This window comes from Hippoglossus stenolepis, chromosome 11 (genome assembly GCF_022539355.2).
Source record: "Hippoglossus stenolepis isolate QCI-W04-F060 chromosome 11, HSTE1.2, whole genome shotgun sequence".
NCBI lineage: Eukaryota > Metazoa > Chordata > Actinopteri > Pleuronectiformes > Pleuronectidae > Hippoglossus > Hippoglossus stenolepis.
Genome location: NC_061493.1, coordinates 20,030,797 through 20,052,948, shown reverse-complemented (window position 1 = coordinate 20,052,948; position 22,152 = coordinate 20,030,797). Strand labels below are relative to the sequence as shown.

The following is a 22,152-nucleotide window of genomic DNA, read 5'->3' as shown; positions in this document are numbered from 1 at the left end:
TGCTGATCCATAACTCAAGTAAAATTCAAAACAGTGTCACACAAAGTTCATTCTGTTTCAGAGGTTGTTTTTTTAATCACATTACTTTTTCACAGACAAGATGAATCAAGGTGTGATTGATTCTATTTAAAAGAAAAGGCAATTCTACATTTGACTGATTTGATGTTGCACCAAATAGAAGCTGTTGCTCTGTTCTCTTCAGGTCGATCCTCCACAGTAACATTGGACTGTTTCTGGTATATTCTGGAGGTTGTGGAGGAGAAACTCTGCTCCGGTCATTTGGCCCCGAACTCAACTCATTTCAGCCTGATGGTTAAAGTACAGAACCTTTTAACAAGATGTTAGACTTTAACCTAAAGCGAAACCTACAATCATTTTATTAAAGCCCGAAGTAATGTGATTCAAAGTGACGACTGGAGAACTGGGTAGCGTGGGAAAAGACCTGGATAGTTTTTCCTACTGGGCACTGGAGTGAGAATTACATCATGGTTTACTGATTATATGATGATGGTGTCAGGCGAATACAAGCGACTAAACAGAACGGTTATAATTAGAACACATTCTTGAACATGAAAAAATAATTAGGAGATGTTGGAGAATGCAAACTCATCACAGATGCGAAGGTATTCTGGATATAATTCGTCATATGAAGCTAAACTGCGAAGAGTTTGCATGTGTAAGGATTTGACAAACTATTTTTCATTAGGTTTTGTCATTTTAAGGTAAATCCTCACGACTGCAGTAGATAAATGTAAGAACAAATTTTTTGGGATTCAGATTTTCATTAGCAGAGCTTTTTAATGTCATGTTCCACCGCTGAGCATAAAAACAATCCTCAATCCCTCTTCATCAACCTTCATCAGCCTCCCCTCAGGCGCTGCACTTCAAAAGTGGATTTATTTTCATGTATTTACTTGTATTACTTTGACTCTTGAGGCTCTAAGCCCACCTGGTTTCTGTCTTCTCCTGTTTTATTTCCCCAATATATTTAATCCAATTTTCTTTTTATTTTATAGTTTTTGAGATTAATTATTGCAACAGGCAGATTTCAGCTTCTCCAACAATAACCTGTGGGAAACATTCTCATCTATTCTTTGAGGGATATAAGGTAAAAAAAAAAAAAGTACAAAAATCTGTATATGTCCCAAAAGTAAATTGGTATTAGTTCACGTGACTCGTGAATTGTTTTAATAAATGTAACCTATGTCCCCGGCGGCTTTCTTGTGTAACCCCCTCATACATCTACTCCCCAAATCCAACAAAGAATATTAGGTACTTTAAATTCTCTATTGGCAACTTTAAAATCTCCTGAAGGGACTCAGACAATGTGTTTCCCCTTAAATCCAACATGTTATGGACCAATGCTGATGAGAATCACAACTTTAATCTTATACATGTTTTTATTTACAAGGACATTTTGTGGAGCTTAACACACGGAACAAACTTTTTCATTTTCAGGACAAGTGTCTGCTGCTGTGGCCTGTTTTTTCTTTTCCCTGTTGAACATGAAAGTTACATTTGAGCTTGAAATCTGCTGCTAAGTTGTCAAACAGGAACAACTTCGGACGGACCAAGTCCCTGTGACCTCTGTGATCTGAGACCGAACCTCAACCTGACGACCTTATTCCCAACGGAAGTAGAATTTATTCCACTGTCACATTCAGAAAGCAGCTGTAAGAGCAAAGAGCGTCAGTCTGATTTCTCACTGGAAGATTTAATCAGGGAGCCACTCATCTGGAACAGGTCATATATGATCTGCTAATCATCAGAATCTACCTGTTGTCCCAGTTCAATACTGGTTATAGATTCATTTAATTTATCAATGTAAGATCTAATAAAAATCAGTTAGTAGAATCCAAATCCAAAATAAAACATGAAATATTTAAATTCAAATTTTCCAATTAGTATTTACTACCAGTTGTGTTGGCTGTGAGAATATTTTTAATATTTTTTTAATCAATGCTAATCAGTTAGATAAACAAAATACCACTTTGTTCATCTAACATTTATTTTGAAGGTTAAGATTTCTTTAGATGAATGAAAACAAAGCTTTGCTGTGATATAATTAAACCATGTGACCGCCGCCTAAGACCAAGGTAAGGATTCAGTATTTGTGGAAACATGTTTTGCAAAATTCTTCCAAACAAGTTGTAGTTTATAACACGTTTAACACAGTTTTTAATACATTTACTGCACTGATATCATAATTATCCTCATTGACTTTAGCCATATTGCCCAGATCGAATAAAAAAAGGCTTAAGCTGTTTTCCAGCTTTGGGACAAAAGAGAATCATTTCCCAAATCTCCCAGATGGAAACAAGGTCAGCAGCTGTGAACAGGAGGAAATGAGCCGGAGTTCTGTTGTATCTAAAGTAACATTATGACCTTTATGGGAAATAAATGACAGAAACCTGCAGTTGAGTTCAGGCTATATTTGAAGAAACTGCTTTAATATAAGTACACTGGTTCCCTTTTTACAGTAAACTGTGACTCACAGGCGTCTCCTCCAGACAAGGAGCTCATTGTCAGAGTCTGTTGTAGAAAACATTTCCACGCACCAGATCCTGTTGCAGGTACATACGCTGTATAAAACCTCCTCTGGTCTGTGTGGATACACATATATATAGACATCTTTGTATATTTGTGGAAACACAGACAAGTCGCTCTTTGGTTCCACTGTAAAGTGCAGTTTCTGTGGTGCAGCAGTGTCGGGGTCTTTGGTAGCTGGAGTCCAGAGGATCAGTGGCACCAGGTTTCATCCTCGTTCTCATCACAGAGAGGGAAAGTTCAAAGTTTACGTCAGTCTCCCAGTCTGCTCTTATAATCCACGCTCTTGTCTGGTGTCAAACGTCTCTAGCTCTGCCAGAAGAGCAGCACGGACACGACCAAAGCCACGGCGACGGGTTTCCGGCCTCCTGCGTGCCATCCTGCGCAGTCATTGTGCCGCTGAGGCCTGTCGTCGTCGCTCCCCCGGCTGTAGTCGGACGACTGGCTGCTCGCCGAGCACTGCACCAGGGGCATCTGGTAGGACGTGGCCCGCTTCTCCGGCCGGTCCGGGCTGGAGCCATCGCTGGGACGCTGGCCGTTGTAGAGCAGGTAGCGGCCGTGGGCGTCCTGCTCCATGCGGAAGAGCTCGTACTCGGTGTGGGGGAGCCGGATGCCCAGCGCCACGCAGCCGTTTGTTATGGTGACGTCCTGCTGCACGCCGACCTGCCAGGAGCCCTGAGCGCCACACTCGTTGCCGTTGAAGACGTTGAGGAGGGAGGTGGTGGCCAAGTCCATGGGCGTCACTCTCATGTGGTTCACTGAAGGGAGGGAGACACGAGAAGTGAGGAGAGGCTCAGAGACAACAGGACCTCATGTGAGAAACACTTCAACGATGTGTTTTTATACATTTGTGTTTTACAGATGTTTTTCTTGGGTATAAACGAAATCTACAGGTAGTCCAGACCTGTTGATAATAATAATATCACGACTTACTATCTTTATATATGAAGCTACATCCTGCAGATTGTTAATTTAGCTCACTAACAGTCAGCTCACTTCTCTCTATCTTCTCTAATCCAGATTTAATCCTGAGGATTAAGACGTTTGTCCTGCTTCCAGTCTGTTTGGTGAGCCGGCCTGTCGCTATATCCCAATATCTTAGTATTTAAAAAACAAATTCTATTTTTATGATAATCATTTAGTGAAGATCTAATATCCTGATCATCCCGAATGGTGAGATTCGTTACCTTTGAAGACAAACTCCGTCCCGCCCCTGACTCGGGTGGAGTGAAGCCCTCGGCTGTAGCGTCCCCGGGCGTAGATGGTGAAGGTGGGGTGTTTGCAGATCGGGTCGGAGTAGTGGAAGTAGTGGCCCTCCCACGTGTGGTTGTTGTCGTGGAAGATGAAGTGGCGGGTGAGGAAGAGGACCTCGGGGCGCACTTCGCAGCGCTGGCTCACCCACTGGCCGTACAGCCCCACGGTGAGGTCGGCTCGCGGCGGCAGGATGGGGGGGTGGAGCTCGTCGGAGCGGAAGATGATGCGACAGGCGATGCAGCCGTGGTCGTGGTTCTGGAGAGAGAGAGAGAGAGAGAGAGAGGGGAAGGTGGAACAGTGAGAAAGACAAGTTGGTAATTTAAAGCAGTTACTTATCGACCATGTTGAGAAAATATCATTTAAAAACCTTTTAAAAAGTGAAATCAAACGTGATGCTTTAAATAATGGAAAGAAATGTTATGATGTCACAGTTAGGTTGACCTCTAACTTTATCTCTTGAGTTATGGCAAAAAAGTTCCTTTGACCTAATCAATTAATATCTGAGTACAACTGAACGAACCTGAAAACAAAAATATATATTTAAAACCAACAAGAATATAATGCAAAACAATAAAATGAACACAAACCAGAGTTTCTGTTAAAATGCTGAAGATTTAAAAAGATAAACTGTTAAACAATGGATTCAAAACTTTGCTGAAGTTCTTAAACCTTTTTGTGAAGCCAACTATTTTTACATTTTCTTCCCCCAAACCTGAAACATCCTGAAACTATGTTAAATTTCTGTTCAGGCCCGAAACTCTCCCAGCGTCGCTGCATGAGAATCCAGCTTGTTGGATGAAACGTGTCGGAGCTGGACGCCTTTTTAATCCATCACCGGGATATTGTGTCGTGAAATTCACATAAAGGACAGCTGGCGTCTGTTCTGAAGCGAGGGAGGAAGAACTATTTCCTTCAGTCTGAGCTTTGTGGGGCGCTGGAAGCCGGACAAGCATTTTCTCAGCGTGATCACACGGTGTTACAGTCAAAAGGCAGATGTCTGGTCGGACGAAAGCCACGACACGGGGAGCCGAGCGTTGTCCTTCGTTCACTCTGCTAACGACGAGCGAGGGTTTGTAAACCTATGAATCATGGCATGTGATCGTGGTGTCCGCAGACGGGACAGCTGTGCACCTCTGGCTGCAGTAGAGCCTGGAGGTCCTGGTGGATTCATATTGTATAAGACCAAACTCCAGGGAGCTGCAGAGTCTTTGTTATCTGAGGGTGGTCGAACCTTCAGACCGAACCTCGACTCTTTTCCCAGACAACATCATGTCTGCCTGGGATTTATGGAGATTTATGAAAAAAAAAACTGAAACGATAGAGATGGAGGAAGCTATAAAAGAAAAGAGAGGGATAAAAACGAGTGTATCATGACATCGTAGAGTTGAGATAATCCCAGTGCTGCTGTATAACCAGCTCAGAGTCAGAGGTTAATGGAGGAGAGGCCTCGTGTGAATCCAGCTCTGTGAGAGAGAGTTTCTATACACACAGTGGGAGCAGGAAAAAGAAATGAATACAGTTTGCAGTGAGAAATAAGTGTTTTACATATATATGTGTATATTTATGTACAGATTCAGGATCTGTTTTCATCTTACTGAACAAAGTACTGTGCAACAGGACAATAGAAAACAAGATGGTGATTTTCTTCAGTCCAGTTTAAACAGAAAATATCACATTTCAGTTGAACACAGAGTTTTGCTTTGCTCAGCAACATATTTGTTTTTTAAACAATCCAAACTGTCTGCGGTTTTGGTTTAGTTCAGTTCAGTTTCATCCTGTTTTATTTTTCTTAGTGTTGTAAATGTTTTTAACTGATTTTCTGTGAAGCACTTGTTGCATTATGCATAAATTGTGATCTAGAAATATTTAATTTACTAAGTTTAGTATCATATCTATTGTCTATTGTCTATTAAAGAGATTAAATTGATTCTAACCTAAAAAAACAGCTCTCAGTATAAAGTTTTTTCTGTTTGCCACAACAAGCTCCAGCATCAAGGTCGGTCTCCCTGTACGTAGCCTGAGGAAAGAGGTCAAAACAAGGGTTGAAAACCACAAGCTGTTGCTCTTTAATTTGTATTTAGACTTTTATTGCTCTGAGGGACGACTGAAGGTTTCTGCAGGACAGGTAGAGAAACATGCTCGGAAAGGTTTTACTGAGAAACTGGAAACTAGTGGGATGGACAAACGGACGGAGGAGAATATTAAAGGTTAATATGTTGGTAACGAGGCAGCGGTCTCCACGGCTGAGTGTTAAAACTACATCAGAAGAGACTTCTATCAGCTGAACATTTACAGAATCGTTTCCTGCCGAGCGTTTCATGAGAAGATCGATAGCGGACTAGCTTAGCATAAAGGAGACCTGGAAACAGTGAGAAACCTCCACTGTGGTTCTGGTCCAAACTGAATTAAAATAAATTACATTTAGCGGTTTCATGGGGGTTATATATGTGGGACTGTTTCCTGGCCAGATACAGTGACTTCCTGTAGTGTTGTCGTCATCGTGAGGTTTCAAGGTTTCACAGAAAAGCACAACCCAATATTTTTTTTCCCCACTTTATATATTTTGCTTCATATGCAACAAACACACGTGAGAGTGGGACAGTGTTCTCATCTACATCCCAACAAGGAAGCCTTTGAGCGTTTCAGGTTTCAGACGGTGTGTTGGGGCTTTTTCTTACAGGGAAACTAAATCACAGTGAGAGTTAAACGTTGGCACAACGTCGTCCCTTGATGTTTTTCCTCCAGTGCGCCCCTCATTAAGGGAAGGGGATTTAAGTTCTAACTAATTTTATATTATTGAGTAATATGCTGATTATTCTCCATCATCAATGACGTCTCTAATCAATATTTGACCTATTAAATGTAAGAAAATAGTGAAACATTCCCAACACAACTTGACAACACTTGTGACGTTTCCTTGATTCCACAAACAACCTTTCAAAACCTAAACATATTAAATTTATTAACTCGGCCAAGATGTTTAAGTTTTGAGCAATGGAAGCATCCAGTACATTTGTTTGCCGATACAGATCAGAAACTTTCTCTCCTTTAAACATTTACGTTGATTTCTCAGAGACTAATTTATGGATCTTGATGGAAACGATCAGGTTTGTTTAGGGGACAGATCCAAATAAAAAAATCCAAATCAAATGAATTTAATCGTGGTTTCAGTCGGGGTCTGTCGGGCCTTGGCGGAGGAATGAAGGCGCTCGACTGGAGAAACTGTAAATACACCAAACTGAGAGTTTTTACTCGAACAATAACTTTAATGACTAATTATCAATACTGTGTAAATATAGTTGTCAGTTATTCATCAGTGAACTGAATCCAGTGATTTATGGTTCATAAGCTGAACAAGGTATAAACGTCTTCACAGCTGCTATAACAAACATTCCCTGTATTTGAGTTGATTTCGGTGTCGACCTGATGATTATTAATGAAGGTTCACAAACTTTCACTTTGCAGTTAATAAGAAATCGTTAGTTGGCAGGTCCCCTCGCCACAGAGCAGCTGCGGTGTCTTGACTTGTACGAGCTTGTTTCTGCTGCGACTTCTTGGACACAGTTTTCTCTGGAAGCAAAGATCTGTTTCTAAACTTACTGGAAGTGAAGACAATGAGGAAGTGAGGCAGGATATTACGGCCTCTGCTTCACATAAATGACATCAATTTCATTTTGATTTTTACGACGTTGGACGGACGCTTTCGTCTGAAGCGACGTACAAACGAGCTACGACCCAGGCCACGGCGGATCAAGGAGAATTACAAGTGAACTTCACTTTCGTTGGCAGCCATCTTTCATTTGGGCACTTCGGGGGATTACCACCATAGTTCAGAGGGGGACAATGTCCAGGAGCCAAAGTTTTACGAGGAACAGAAAACACGTCAGGCTTTAAAATGCTTCTTTACAAACCTGTTGGTGATAGCGTGAACACTTCACCCCGTGTTTTTCTATGTCCTTTAAACCAGACCAGCATCTTTCCAGTAATTTCACGTCCCAGGAATTCATAATAAGAGTTTTAGCTTCCACTGACTGGCTCAAGTTTTAAATGCATCTCAAGCTCTTTGCAGGAAAGTAGCACGAGACGTCACAACCGAATCTCTGCGTGAGGGAGAGGCTGAATGTAAGAAAACCCCCAACAACCATATAAAGAAACACAGATCCCCTCTCGACACGGGTCATTATCAAGTGGTGGCTGCTCTGCCTCGGGGACGCCGCAGCGAACCAGGCGACAGAAAACAGGCCTAAAAACAAAGTCTGCTGCCGTGCATCACCGCTGAGATCCACCCAATAACCACAAGCTGCTGGCACCGGCGAACGTCCTGGACTGGGACCAGCTCTGGGTGCACACAGCTCCAAGATTAATGGATTGGACGGTCACCATGGCAATAAAAAAAAAAAAAAAATCCCCGAAAAGAATCTGTTACGACCGCAAGAAATGGTGGAGTAGAGAGGAAGGAGTGAGGAATTTCTCCTGATGTTCCCCAGAAAAATATAGATTTTTAAAACCTGATTTACTGTTTGTGTTCAGTTGACGACCGGTTCGGCCAAACGCTATAAAATCACTCAACTTATTTAGGATGTTTGAATGAAGTTGGAAGCTTTTAAGTGGCGGTTTAACCAAATTACAAAATAACACAGTATTTCCTCGCCTATTTTTTTCTGGGATCCGACCATTTAAATAACTGGAGATGATCACACTACTCACAATCCAATAGAGACCGATAAATTCGGATTTTAGCTGCTCACAGAATTAAAAAACATGTTTGAATCTGTTATTGTTATTATTATTTGACCACTTGGGGGCAGTGCAACAAGCTGGTATGTACAGTTGATTATTCACACATGCAGCAGAACAGTAGAGCAAATACAATATAATACAAATACGAGGCCCAGCAGCCTCCTTCTATTCAATCAAGCCGCACCAGATTTCACCCACTTGGAAATACCAGTCCCCAAAATATGATTATGTTCATCTTCATCCATGAATTATTCCCCGAGAAATGGATGAAAAGGTAAAAAAAAAAAAAAGATCGACTTTAAAATATCATGGCTTCTTCCGTTTTGTGGAAATCTGTTCAGTAGTTTTTGCGTAATCTTGCTGAGAAACACACAAATAGGGTCTATTCGGGTATGTGAGGATCTAATTAACTAATTATGAAATACTTAAGAATACTTAAAAAAAAAAGTAAAAGTAGCATAAAATGGAAAACTCAAATAAAGCACAAGTAACGCAAACTTCTACTAAAGTACACGAGTAAATGTACTTAGTTACTTCCCACCACAGGGCAACATATGACCAGGACTGAGATCTTAGTTTGTCATTTTGTGGAACTGACCCTTTAAAGTTTGACTTTAGCCGGAAACCAAAAGTGAGTCTCAGCTCCACCGACACCCCGTCGTTCCTCCTTATTCAAAAAAGATGGAGGAGGAGAACAAGAGCACATGCAACACTTTGATTCGAGCCTCGGGCACGCATGAAATCAGAGCTGGTATGTGCTCGCCGGAATAATTCATATGGCCGCATGATTCGGAATTCTAGGAATACCACATGTTGATCGCTCGCGGAGATAGGCCAGGTCTCACGTTGCGCCCCCGTCGGCCGGAGGGGCTTAAGGAGAGCAGCTCTGGTCATTACAGCGCCACGGGGGAGCGTGTCTGATCACAGCTCCTCACTCCACACTGTTTACATTCTGATCAGCAACACCGAGCCCCGTCGGCCCCATCGGCCCCGTACAAATGGGTGTTTATTTAGACGGCAGGCCCCGAACAGGATTTCATTGTAATCTCTGTGGAGGGTGACAGTGAAAACATCACTCTAGGGTTTCGCCCGGCGGGGAAACTGCTGTTCGGCCGTGTAAATAGAGAAATTACATCCCGTACGCACAGCGCAGGGAAGAAAGGAGTCTTTCTTGAGGCGAGATTTGGGGAGATGAAATCAGCATGTGCATAGTTTCTGGTTTCTACAAGTGCAAATGTTTAGTGTATTATGGTACGAGGGCCTGATTATTGACTTACACACTGATCCTTAATCAGATTTCAACAGTATTTCAATCTATTCGGTGGAGATAATTAGTTGTTTTTTTAATCCGTCACAGAAAATAACTTGACATTCAATCAGGCGTCACTTGCTCGCTATAGATTCGTCAGACCGCACCTCGTAAACGCAATTCTAGAGTTTCTTTCAGATATTATTTCTCCCAGCTCGTGTAAACTACGCTAAAAGAAAACTCCCATGAAACCTTGTGTTTTTTAGGGTCAGTGTTTTGGTGTGTGTGGTCTCTGCGGTGTGGAGGCTCGGCACAGTGGGGGTGAAGTTCAGCAGAGGTTGTTCGCTGAGCCGCCACACACGGGACAGAAAGCTGAACTCTACCTCCGGCCCGGTCATGTGTTCCAACCAACACAAACGACCTGTTCTCATCCTGGTTGGTGCACGAGCGGCGTGGTGGGAGTGTCGGGGGGGGTCTGTCTGTTTGCTGTCGTGTCTGAGGCCAAAACAAACTCTGTGAAGGCAAATACTGGACCTCCAGCTCAGACCTTCTGATTGGTTGAAGGGGGCCTATTACTGTTATTTCCTGTCGTAATATATTTAATGATACATGAGTCGGATGTTAACATTTGGCCACAGTTTCATATAATGATTTAAACGCATGTAAAGGTCATCCCCGTGGGACTCAGGCATCAGATTGCTCCGAGCACGAGGTTCCAGAGCTGACGTCAGCGCGTCACAGAGTATTGACAGACTTGTTATTGACATTCAGGCGACATGTTAACACATTTCCCACATGCAGACTATTAACAGATGCATTTAGGGATTCTGATTGAAACACTAAATCCTCTTTAAAGCTTGTTTTGTTGAACTGTGAATTCTTCTGTGGTGGCGTCCCGGACTAAAACTATAGATGTGGACATGAGCTTAACAAGTCTGCGGAAGATTTAAGTAGCAAAAAGTAAGAATATTGTACTTTAAATGCCGTTTTCTTCCCCTCATATCAAACAACCACAAACAGTGCATAGTCACTGAAAACCAAAAGGCTCTGTAGAGATTCTGACCCCGAGGGACAAGGATTTTACCTCCGACAAGAACCTCATGTTTTCGTTGGCATTTGTTTTGTCGCTAGTTAGCAACATTACACACAAACTACTGGACGGATCAACACTAAACTTGGTGGAAGGATGTGATACGGTTCAGGAAAGGAATCATAGGCTGTTTCTGGTGTTGAGATTTAATTTGCAGAACTGTTCAGTTCAATCTATCCTGCAACTGACAAGTAACTAGCAAAGAGGTGGGATAAGTATTTTCCTGTTTCCAAACATCATCCTACAACTTTCAGACCGCTTCATCTCTCAGGAGGGAAATGACAAGTCCACAAAGCTCATGTTCGACAAAGACCCCAGAGACAGACGTCCCCCGCTCCTCCCACTGAACTTTAGAACAGAGTTGAGATAAGAGACCGACCTTGGCATTCTGCAGGGCCATCTGGTAGCTGGAGGGTTTGTAGTACAGCCTCTGGGACGGCTCTGTGTGGATGTCTCCGAGGAACAGCTCCTCCACCAGGTGATCCAGGTTGTGATGCAGGTACTGCTTCTCGACCCTCAGCAGCTGCAGCTCGTGCATGGCGAAGTTGAGCTCCCTGGAGCAGTCGTAGCCGCCCTCCTCGCTCCACAGCTCGTAGATCTTCCCGGGCTCCCAGGGGCCCCTCACCGCCCCCCGGCAGCTCTGGTTAAGCCTCTGGCTGAGCTCTTTGGCCACGGTGGCTGTGTGACAGACCATCTGGACGCGGTGGAGGTGGTACTCGGCCTCGGTGCCGCCGCGGATGATCCAGGAGGCCTGACGTAAACGGAGACGACCTCGGATCAGCAGGGTGTAGGTGGGTTTGTTGCAGTGGTTGTCCTCGTAGTAGAACTGGTGAGCCTGGAAGGTGTTGTTGGGGTAGAAACTGTAGGAGCGCGTCAAGAACTCCGGCCCTGGTCTCACCTCACAGCTGCCGAAGAAAACATTGGAGTTTAGAAGTAGCTTGAAGTAGTGTTTGAGCGATAATATCATTCATATAAAAGCACAGAACCACGAGTCCACGGTAGTTTACCTGGTGGACACCCAGTGACCCTCCACACTAGGAGGCATCTGCACAGTGATCCTGGCTCCGTTGTGAAGGTGCTTCAGCATGTGTTGGCACTGGGAGTCTTTGAGCGACCGGCCGAAGGTTTTCTCCAGGGAGAGACGGCTGGAGCGGCCGTCTAAGTAGTGAAGAGAGGAAGCTTCGGTCCAGCCTGTCGGAACAACAAGGATGAAGATTAAAATCAGTGGAGATTAGTCAACTTGTAGATTTTTGGGTTACACGGAAATATTTCAGGATTCAAAGATGCAACTTTCATAATGAGAAAGACATGAGAGCGAGAGGGATTAAGAAGATATTCTGAATGTTTCAGACAAAGATTTGATTATTTTTCTTGTTAAAAACTTTATATTAGTGTCTTTATTTCATTATCTTTGAGTAAGAAGAGGAACGGTTGTCTGGAGTCTCGGAGCCTCTGATGAAGAAGCAGCCCCCGGGGTCAACAGCCAATATTTTGGGGGTTTCCTGTGTAGACAGCAGAAATCTGGGCCAAGACTCTTCCTTTCGCCGTTTTCCGTTTAGTCTGACTCGTTTCTTTTTATCACATGAGTCGAATGTTTCGCCACAGAAAACATACTGTGGTCGAACTTATACCTGCGGGCAACCAACGCCTGCTCGAACATGATTGGTCAAACTAGAAACCAGAGGGTGTCCGGCCCCAAAAATCTTGTCCTTCACCTTCAGATTCTGCACATTCACATGCTGTTTATACAGATTAGTTTATGTGTGCACGCTTAAATCCTACAAGTATAGGGTAAACAAATGGAAAAGCACAAACTTGACTAAATTGAACTTGAAGGACAGAATTGATGCTTGAACTTTTTGTGGTTTGGTAGATGGAGCTCAACTCTTTTCAAGTCGACTAATCAGAAAGTTAGTTGCACTCTGATTCAGCAGAAAGAGCAGTGACCTATTTAGTTTGAAGTAAGCTCTCATGTTTTCAATGTACCAAGTCTCTCTGAAGTGTTTAGAGGGTTTAATTCAATCGTTTTAACTCATGTCATCACCCGGGGATCACAGGGTTGTGTCAGTGATGGTGTGAGCGGAGTCTTTATGGGTTAACATGAGCTGAACATGTGAGGAGAAGGCAAAAGCTTCCATGCCACAGTTGAGGAACGGGTGACACTCGCATCAGACGCTGAAACGAACTCTGACAACAAGCTGCAAACCAAGTTAAAAAGGACTTGAGATGTTTCAAACTCTTATTTCCCACCCTGTCCACGTACCCTCGACGCACCACATGAAATAACAATACCTTCAACAATGAGCTGAGCTTAAAGGGATCAAATATGGGAAATGAAAGCATTTTCAAAGTCTGAGGCTCAGATTCCAGGGAGGATTTATTCCATGCAGCGCTCTAATATCATCAAAATCTATTTTGAAACATGAAGACTTTGCATTAAATTCTTTCTATCAGACCCGACTGGCCTGGAACTATCGTTCAATGCCAAGGAATGCCGCTGCGGTCATCTCTGTGCTTTTAATTTGGGACTAATAACACCAGAGGAGGAACAAAAAGCAAAGTGATTAAAAGAGGCCAAACGCTCCATGAAGGAACAAAGATCCATCCGGCTGGTTTACACGCACCGAGGCCGAGGTTTGTGTATAAACCACCACATCACAGCGCTGCTCGGTGGAAACACTGGACTGTGTGAGCCCCGGACTCGGCTGGCGGCATTAGTAACGCGACCCTGCCGGCTGGAGCTGGGTCAGGAATCAAAGAACAGGCTCCACAGTTTGCTGCATGTTACACGTTAGTTTATGTGTGTGTGAAACATTTTTTTTTTGCACCTGCAGTCGTGTTGGACCAGCGGGAAAAAACCCTGAGTGGCTGCCAACAGCTTGTTTTCACAATGAGGAGAGCAGGAACCACCATTGTGTGTGTGTGTGTGTGTGTGTGTGTGTGTGTGTGTGTGTGTGTGTGTGTGTGTGTGTTTCCTCCATGCTACCTCAATCAAATTTATAGCCCATATTCAGAAATTCATAGGGATTAACAAGGTGCAACTTCCTCGGCCCTTAACCCTCTGCAAATATTGGCATATTTGTACTAGCTGTCAATCACACGGGAGTCCACACCCTAATGCACGTCGTCTGTTTGACTCTTTATGGAACCATGACTTACAGAATGAACATCAGGATGTGTTGAGGAAGAAACAAGAGATGTGTGATTTTCATTTTCAAATGTTTTTATTTGTTATTTAAGAATGGTAGATATTTACAGACTTGGAGGGGAGGGTGAGTAGGGATGAGGAGGGTGAAGAGGGGTAGGGATGTTTGGATGTTTGGGGTTTAAAGGGAAAATGGAGTGACTTGTTCTTCTCCTTCCTTTCTCTCCTCCTATTCCTTCTTCTCTCTCTTCTTCATCTCCCTCTTCTCTCTCTCCAGTTTCTTTCTCTTCCCCTGTTTCTTCTTCTCTTTCAGCTGCTTCTTCTGCTTCTTTCTCTGCTTACTCTTGCTCTGGTGCTCGGCCGTCCACATCTGCTCAGTAACGTTGACCAGGATAATTGCATCCTCAAAGTCATGATGCTTGCTCACCCACTTGTCTTCTGTGGCCTCGACCAGTTTCTCCAGCTCCTTTATTCTGACGATGCCGGCCTCCTTCTCCACCTGCTCACGTCTGAGATTGTCCTCCAGGGATCACATTTTGTCTCCCACTCAGTCTTGCTCTGGAGAATCTCGGTCTCGATGGCTTGCAGCTTGGACATGAGCTCCCGGTTGCTGTCTTCCAGTGCCATAATTTTACTGGTGGCGATGGCGATCATCTGATCCTTTTGGAGAATTATGGCCTCATGCTTGCTCACCCACTTTTCTTCTGTGGCCTCGACCAGTCTCTCCAGCTCCTTTATTCGGTAGAAGCCGGCCTCCTTCTCCACCTGCTCACGTCTCAGATGATTGATTTCTGACCGACACTCAGTCTCGTTCTGGAGGACTTTTGTCGCAGTGGCCGTGAGCTCCTTGTTTCTCTCGTCCAGCGCCATTTTCTCACACGTGACCCTGGCGATCACTTGATCCCGTTCATGGACGGCTGATTCCATCTCGTTAACCTGGTTGCACTTTTGACTCAGCTCCTGTCTGATCTTCTGGGTCTCTTCCTCCTGGCTTTGCAAACGAGTACTCAAGGATATGAAGTCCTTCAGTTGGAGTCTCAACTCCTTCTTAACCTCCTTGACCTCGGTCTTCAATTCCTCCCGGAGTCTTTCAGACTCTGTCCCCTGCATGATCTCCTTTTCCTTCCTCCAGGCGGCTTCTCTGCTGGACATGTGCGCCTTCAGAGCGGCATTTTGTTGAGACAGTTCCATAATCTGAAACTTCCTTTCCTCGATTTCTCCACGGAGGTTCTCCATTATATAGGGAGATTGCACATATTGTACAGCAGACTGAAGGATACAAACAAACACATAACAGGTAAAAACACAGTCCCACTCACTTTAAATTAAATGTTCATGAATCGTACTAACAAATCACTGATTTAACCAGAAGTACATTTAACTACAGTTTCTTCAATTCTCTTAAATACAGTCTCGCCATATTAAAGTGAAGTATCCTGAACAGCAGCTGCATAATATCCACAGAGACTCATGTCATGCAAACTATTGTAACGTACACAAAACAAGGCCCAATCCCATTTCACCCCTTAGCCCGTCCCCTCTGTTTTGCACCCACAAATTTGAGTATTTTCTCCATTAATAGGGATTGAAAAATTACGATAATAATCGTAATATCTTAGTTTAATATCGTTTCTATGTATTATGGTCTGTTTTTTGTACAACATCCTAACATCCCCGACAAGGTGGCCTGAATAAGTGTAACACTAAAAAAGGGTTTCCTGCTTAGAACACCTTACCTGGATTCCTGATTTGTAGTTCATCGACATGTTGGCTGAATACAGGTAAGGTGCAGGCGTATGGAAGTATTTTCTCTTGTTTTCTGACGATCTCGGTGTCTCAAGTCTTTGTGGAGCTGTTGTCCTCAGGTCTCAGATGGCACCGAGACGTTTTTCTTCCAGAACTCTCTTAAATACTGAACTTGGCTTTGATTTTATTGAATGCTTTCAAATGTAACCTTAATCAAAGTCAAATATGACATCACACAAACATGATGTCACATGTGAGATCACAGGAACTATGTTGGAGGGGGGAGGGGGGGGGGAGGGGTTGGTTTGGTTCAACAAATCAAATTGAAATATAATAAAATACAAACATATAAACAACTACAATGGCCCAACAGTCCATTTAATCCAATCAAGCTGCACCAAATGCACACGCTCATAGATATCAGTTCCCTAAACATGCCTGTTTCATCAAGATTCATAAATAATTCCCTGTGAAATGGGTAAAAAATTTAAAAATAAAGCCAATCTCACAATGTTAAAGTTTCCCAGAAAATACATTGAGTATTTTTACATATTTTTGCTGAGAAGCGTAGAAAACCAACCAGCAAACAAACGGACAGCGGCGAAAACGTAGAAAATGTATTGGCAAGAAATTTGATAATAATACAGGAAATAAGCAAAAATGGCCAGAATTTTTTCCCAAACATGAATATTATGTCTTCCATGAATACATCTTCAGTATCTATGGATTCCTTTGGACTTTCCATCAGACTAAAGACATGCGAAGACGTCACCTTCATTTTACAGCTTTTAAACAAGTGATCGATCCGTCAAGACAATCATTGGATTCATTTATAATAAAAATAAATAGTGGCGGCTCATCTATTTTCAACAGCGGTCTGTTAACCGACAATGGCTGCCGTCACCCGGGACACGTAACCTTGAGTTCGACCAACAGCTGTCCCCCCGCCACATCTCACAGTCATCCTCAGCTGATGGAGTTATCAGCACATGATCTAAGTGTGGCGCTTCAGTCCCACGACAACAGGTGGTCATACTGTGTGTGTGTATATATATGGGGGACATTGTTGACCCCGACCTCTGAAAATGGGAAGAGGCATTTTGAAAATATTGTACATTTTTCATGACTGAGGTAAATCTGAATCCTAATGTTTATATCCGCTCATGTGTTTTGGACGTTTGGGACCCAGACACGTGAAGTCTCGCTCACAACAGAACCTGGATGTAAAGAAAATGTTTTCAGACACAGGAAGAATCTGATGATGTTTTCTTTTTCTTTTTTTTTGCTGCAGCATTCCAGGGATTCTGAGTAATGGACGCCATTGTCAACAAAGATACAGTGGAATTCAGAAAATAATCTGTAAGCACTCATGCTTCAAAATAAACCAGTGTGAAAAGGCTCAGAAACCCTGAAACTGCTCTCCAGCGTCTCCCCTACTTCACTCGTTTTGTGTTCAAACAAACTGCAGATTTGCTTCTCGATTAGAAAGATGTGGAGCGTTGAAAAGTATATTTGAACCTGCTTTCAGACATGTTACTAAACTCCGGAGATCCTCCTCTGGAGTATGTGTAAACGCACACGTCGTAGTGAGGGCCTCTGGACTTTCTGCAGACTTTTGCCAGCCCCCTCATATAAAGTCTGATGAAAGTCCAGAGAAGCTGAGAATACAGCAGGAGATCCTCCGCAGGACCTGAATCCTTCGGGGGATTTGTTGCTGTTGTGAGGCGGAGAATCTCCCGCTGCGTTGTTCGTGAGTGAAATGAAACCTCAGGAGAAAGTCCGGACCCAATTCTCCAGAGTTCCTCCTGAGGTGACGTCTGAAAACGGCTTTAATCTGTGAATAAATTGCATCAAATTCGAAAATAACTTTACCATGCATCTCTTATTTTGCTGTTTAAAGTGTAGATGGATAAATGAAGAAATTCTGCATCTGGTGTTCGCCTGTCTGAGGTCTAACTGTGCTTGTAGCTCAGTGAAAATATTTAAATTATAAAAATGAAACGTGAGCTTTATTTAGAGCAGTTGTAAACCCAGTTACAAATGTTTTTACAAAGAGTTTTACTCGATCAAAGTGAAGCAGTTTAAAATGGAAAACAGGCGTATGGGGCAATAAATGAGGAAATGATTAAAAGGAGGTTAAGTGGAGCATGTTTGTAAAATTACTTTTTAAAGACGAAGCGTCATGCCTCTCTTTCTCTACACATTAAACGAGGGTTGAATGTGTGAGTAATGGGACTCCCCCCCCCCAATAGCTTTATAAAAACAAAACAAGAAAATTAGGACAAAAACCTCCCTCATTAGGAGAATAATCAGAAAAGCTGGACTCGAACGCGCTCCGGTCACCTCGCCGTCGTCGCTGCCGCTCTCACAAACCGCTGCTCTCTATCTGAATCAAAGCGCCCACAACACTCCCAGGGCCCGAAACCGCAGAGAACATTTCCAGTTGGCCGTTTCCCACCGGTGAGGTAACAGCGCCAGGACCCCGGACAAGCAGAGAGACTCCACATCGTTTATGGGAAGAGAAAAAAATCCAGAAGTGCCGGAGCAGAGCGCAGACAAAGGCCTGTTCTTTGTGTCAGTTCACAGAGTTTGGCAGCGACAGACGGGGGTTGAGAAAAATAACATGACACTTAAAATCAAAGAAACTAAAGTGGTGGGAAATAAAAGTACAGAAGTAGAGTTGGGAAGATGGTGCTTGTTTTTTATTTTGAAGGCCTCTGAATGTCGTGCTTTTTGTTCACACATGTATCTTCTAACTGTGATTGAACTGTTTACACGTGATCCATTTATTTCTGGTTTCAAATTGCAATTTTCCGAGCTCGCCGAAGAACTTTGCACGACGTTCCTACATCACGTCGTCATCAGCCAAATGTGCTGCGTCTCACAATACTTGACACTGATTGGCTTATGACAGACATCTAGCTTTTGCAGATTTTTTTGCATTTTGTCCCGGTTGACTTTAGATTTTCTGTCGACAAACCAAACCACAATTAAACATTTTGCCTTCTTCTACTTCTGCTGCAGTTATTTTTCTTCTTCTATTGTTTAGCGCGTGATGAATCTGCCTCAAAAATCTGAAAGTAGGAACCATTCCCAAAAAAATAGCTCAGTTTGATGCACTTCTTTTGGTCAGACAAACTTTTGTACACCTTCCAATGAGGTTTGGACCAAACAAGGTCAGTGTGAAAGCTTGTGGCACAAGACGTGAAGTCATATGACCAAAGTCCGTTGGATTCATCCTCTGTGAACCTTGAAAAACTGTAGAAAACTCTTTAATAGTTGTTTCTGGACCAAAGTGGTCGACAGAGCAACATTTCCAACATGGAGCTCAAACTTCACACAAACACCGTCCATCCAGTCTCACCACAAAGCACTGAGTCAAGCTAATGGTTACAAATTATGTTTGAAACTCAACTTTTAAGCCAATTTGAAAAAGAAAAAAAACGAAAGCCGGTCTTTGGTTAAAGAAAAAGTGGAAGAATGAACATCTGCATTTCCATGACAACTGGCAGCCTCCGTCTGCTGATGAAGATCATTTGTCATGAAATTGACGTGCGATTGTTTTTTCAAGGGCCCGTTCTTCAATATCACCACTTCAACATTAAAAGCGTCTCTCCCACATTGTGGCGTTTCTATTTTCAGCTGCGTGAAGAAGTCGAGTTCTTCCATCTCTGAACGAATGAGCAGTGAAACAGAGCTAACACAGAGCGACGTGCTGCGCTGCATAGCAATTAGCACCATCTGTCTTTCCTCTGCTCGGATGTTTGAACGTTCTCTCTGTTGCTGCAGGTTTCGACTTCATTTGTCCAACTTCTTCTCTGAATGATACAGACCCTGATGTGTTTTCACTCTTCCCTCTGATATGAAGTTGTTTTAATGATTTCATGACAGATGTGTCTGTAATTACACATCTGATTATTTGGCCTTGTTGCAGCTCAGCTCATGTTACTTTGAAAACTCAAACAATATTGATTTTCAGACTAAACTTACAGTTTGATTGATGCTCATCATTGATACCCAACCTGAAATAAGCAAACTGTTTGATTTAATTCAGCTCAGACAACATTTCAGCAGCTAATATCAGATATTGTCTAATGTTGGCATTTGATTTTAAGTTTGTTGAATCGCTTTTGGTTGAGGTGCCTTTGTAAATCAATTTTCATAGAACCATATTTGTTTTATTCTGAAAAACATCACTTCCACAATCCTTATATACACACAAATGCATAAAAGTACACATAAATGTGGATGTGCAATATGTGCAAATAAACTCTAAATAAAATATACATGTATTCAGGTATACATATGCAATTTGTGCCAATATATAAGCAAAAGAATTCTGAGTATATAGATGCATGCATTATAATTTGTATGTATTTTTGACATTTGTTTAAAAGTGTTTTAAATTTGCTATGATCTTAAAGTCAGTGTTACTGTCGACTTTGATATTAATGTTTTGCCATTTAATCGTTATATTTTTAGCTTCACTACATATCACAGCTATAACTATATAATATATGACCACATGTATATTGCTAAAGAAATTGTTGGTTTGTCTTTGAGGAACAAAAAGCTAAGTTATAATAAAGGATTTATTTCCTTTTTTAGCGATATCAGCCTCAGATGTGCAGGATCAGTCGTGTTCTAGTTTGTGTTTGGGATTAAAATGATTGAACAACTTCTACCGAGTGTTTTTAACATTTCTTTTGCAATAGTCTGGTATTCTGTCGTCTCTTCTCTGTGCTGAAATGACCAGAATCCGAGAGAAGCTCACACATCCTGTATCTTCAATTCCAGCTCTGCCACCGCAGGAAAAAAGGAAGAAACCCCATCACCCACCATGATGAACAGTTTGATGCTTCTCATATATGGCTGAAAATAAGCATAAGTAATAAAACACAAAGACAGTTGAGGACCAGCAGAAGATCCGTGAAACTGTGAAGTAAAAGCAGCTGCTGCTCCATGCGAGAGTCCACTCTGTCATTTCTAAAAACCAAGGCTCGACCAGGGTTTTGTCCCTCAGTGAATTTACAGCACTCACATATCTGCGCTGACAGTGCATTTTCATTGCCACTACGAAAGGCTGCAATAACACACCACTTAATTGAACGTTGGAATCACTTAAACACACTTAAGGATAAGTGGCCTCCAGAAAGCATCGTTTTATCTCAACCCGCTCATTTGAAGTTGCAGCCAAACGTTTCCTTCCACTGTCACTGGCAGCAGATGCACTGGGTCAACTGCAGTCCCATAATCCCCTGCTGCTCAGACTGGGGTTTCCATCAGGACTGGGGTGTTTTAAGTGGCTCTTAAGTCTCCTGGTGCTTTCATCTGCCTCGTTGCCCCAGGACAACTTTTTATTGCTTCCTATCCACGGCTTTCAAATGTATACATCCCACTGGCATAAAGGGGGTAAGTTACAACAACATGAAATATTACTCCTGTTGGACACACGGCCATGAGGGGAAACAGGTGTGAACACGACAGGTTCTTATCTGACTAGTATTCTGCAGAAGAAGAAGAAGAAGAAGAAGAAGATGAAAATGCAGTTTGGATGATCTTGTCCCTTTTTTTTAATTTGTGGTTTTCATTTTGTACAGTAAAGCTTCTTGTGTAGGCTGCATGGAAACACATCCAACAGATCTCAACGGCACTGAGCAGGTTTTCAGTAATATTAAACATGGAACCTGGAAACAAGTCTCTTACCCAGAACAGCCAGGAGAAGCAGGACCCATGTCGGCCCCATGATTCCACTGTGCTGGGGAACTGAAACGAACTTCACTGGTCTCACTGGAGGAGTTTTCGTTTTTTTCCTTTTACGCAGCGTCCTCGTTTATTCCGACACGAATCCTCACATTATGGATCCAAAGCGTGGAGCGCGCACTCCTGTGAAATCCTGTGACATCCGCGCATCATGGTTCTGCTGGAGAGAGAAAGACAAGCGTCCGGTGCCCGAGGTTCAAACAAGAGGAAGCGCAAACTTCCTCTTCTTCTTCTTCGTTTCACCCTGAAGTTACCACGCGTCGTATCACTGAGACAATTCAGCGTGAAAATAGAGCAGCTCGTTCGCTTTTTACGCGCGTCCTCCGTGCGTCCTGCGCCCGGGAGGAGTGTCTGGACGTGTGTTCACTTCAGAGAGAGGAGTGGACCCCACCCCCCCCGCCTCTGCACACACTCTGTGGGCGTGGAGTGTGTGTGTGTGTGTGTGTGTGTGTGTGTGTGTGTGTGTGTGTGTGTGTGTGTGTGTGTGTGTGTCTCCCGTTAGGTGCACGCTGCAAAAAACACCCACGTGCATGAGGTGTGTCTGACAACTGTTGAGCCTGGAGATGTTTTGGGGTTTTAAAATGTTTTAAAATGAAAGAATAGAGACTCAGGACATTC

At 43.0% G+C, this 22,152-nt stretch overlaps 1 protein-coding gene across 1 annotated transcript; it reads right to left on the bottom strand.

The window, feature by feature from the left end:
• Positions 1-1,381: 1,381 nt before the first annotated feature.
• On the bottom strand, positions 1,382-21,890 carry LOC118117334 (protein APCDD1). The gene is made up of 5 exons (XM_035169488.2): positions 21,478-21,890; positions 11,888-12,071; positions 11,260-11,785; positions 3,735-4,056; positions 1,382-3,305 (listed from the first exon to the last, which is right to left on the bottom strand). The coding sequence occupies exons 1-5, from the start codon at positions 21,515-21,517 to the stop codon at positions 2,854-2,856; spliced, it is 1,524 nt and encodes a 507-aa protein (XP_035025379.1). The 5' UTR covers positions 21,518-21,890; the 3' UTR covers positions 1,382-2,853.
• Positions 21,891-22,152: the final 262 nt, after the last annotated feature.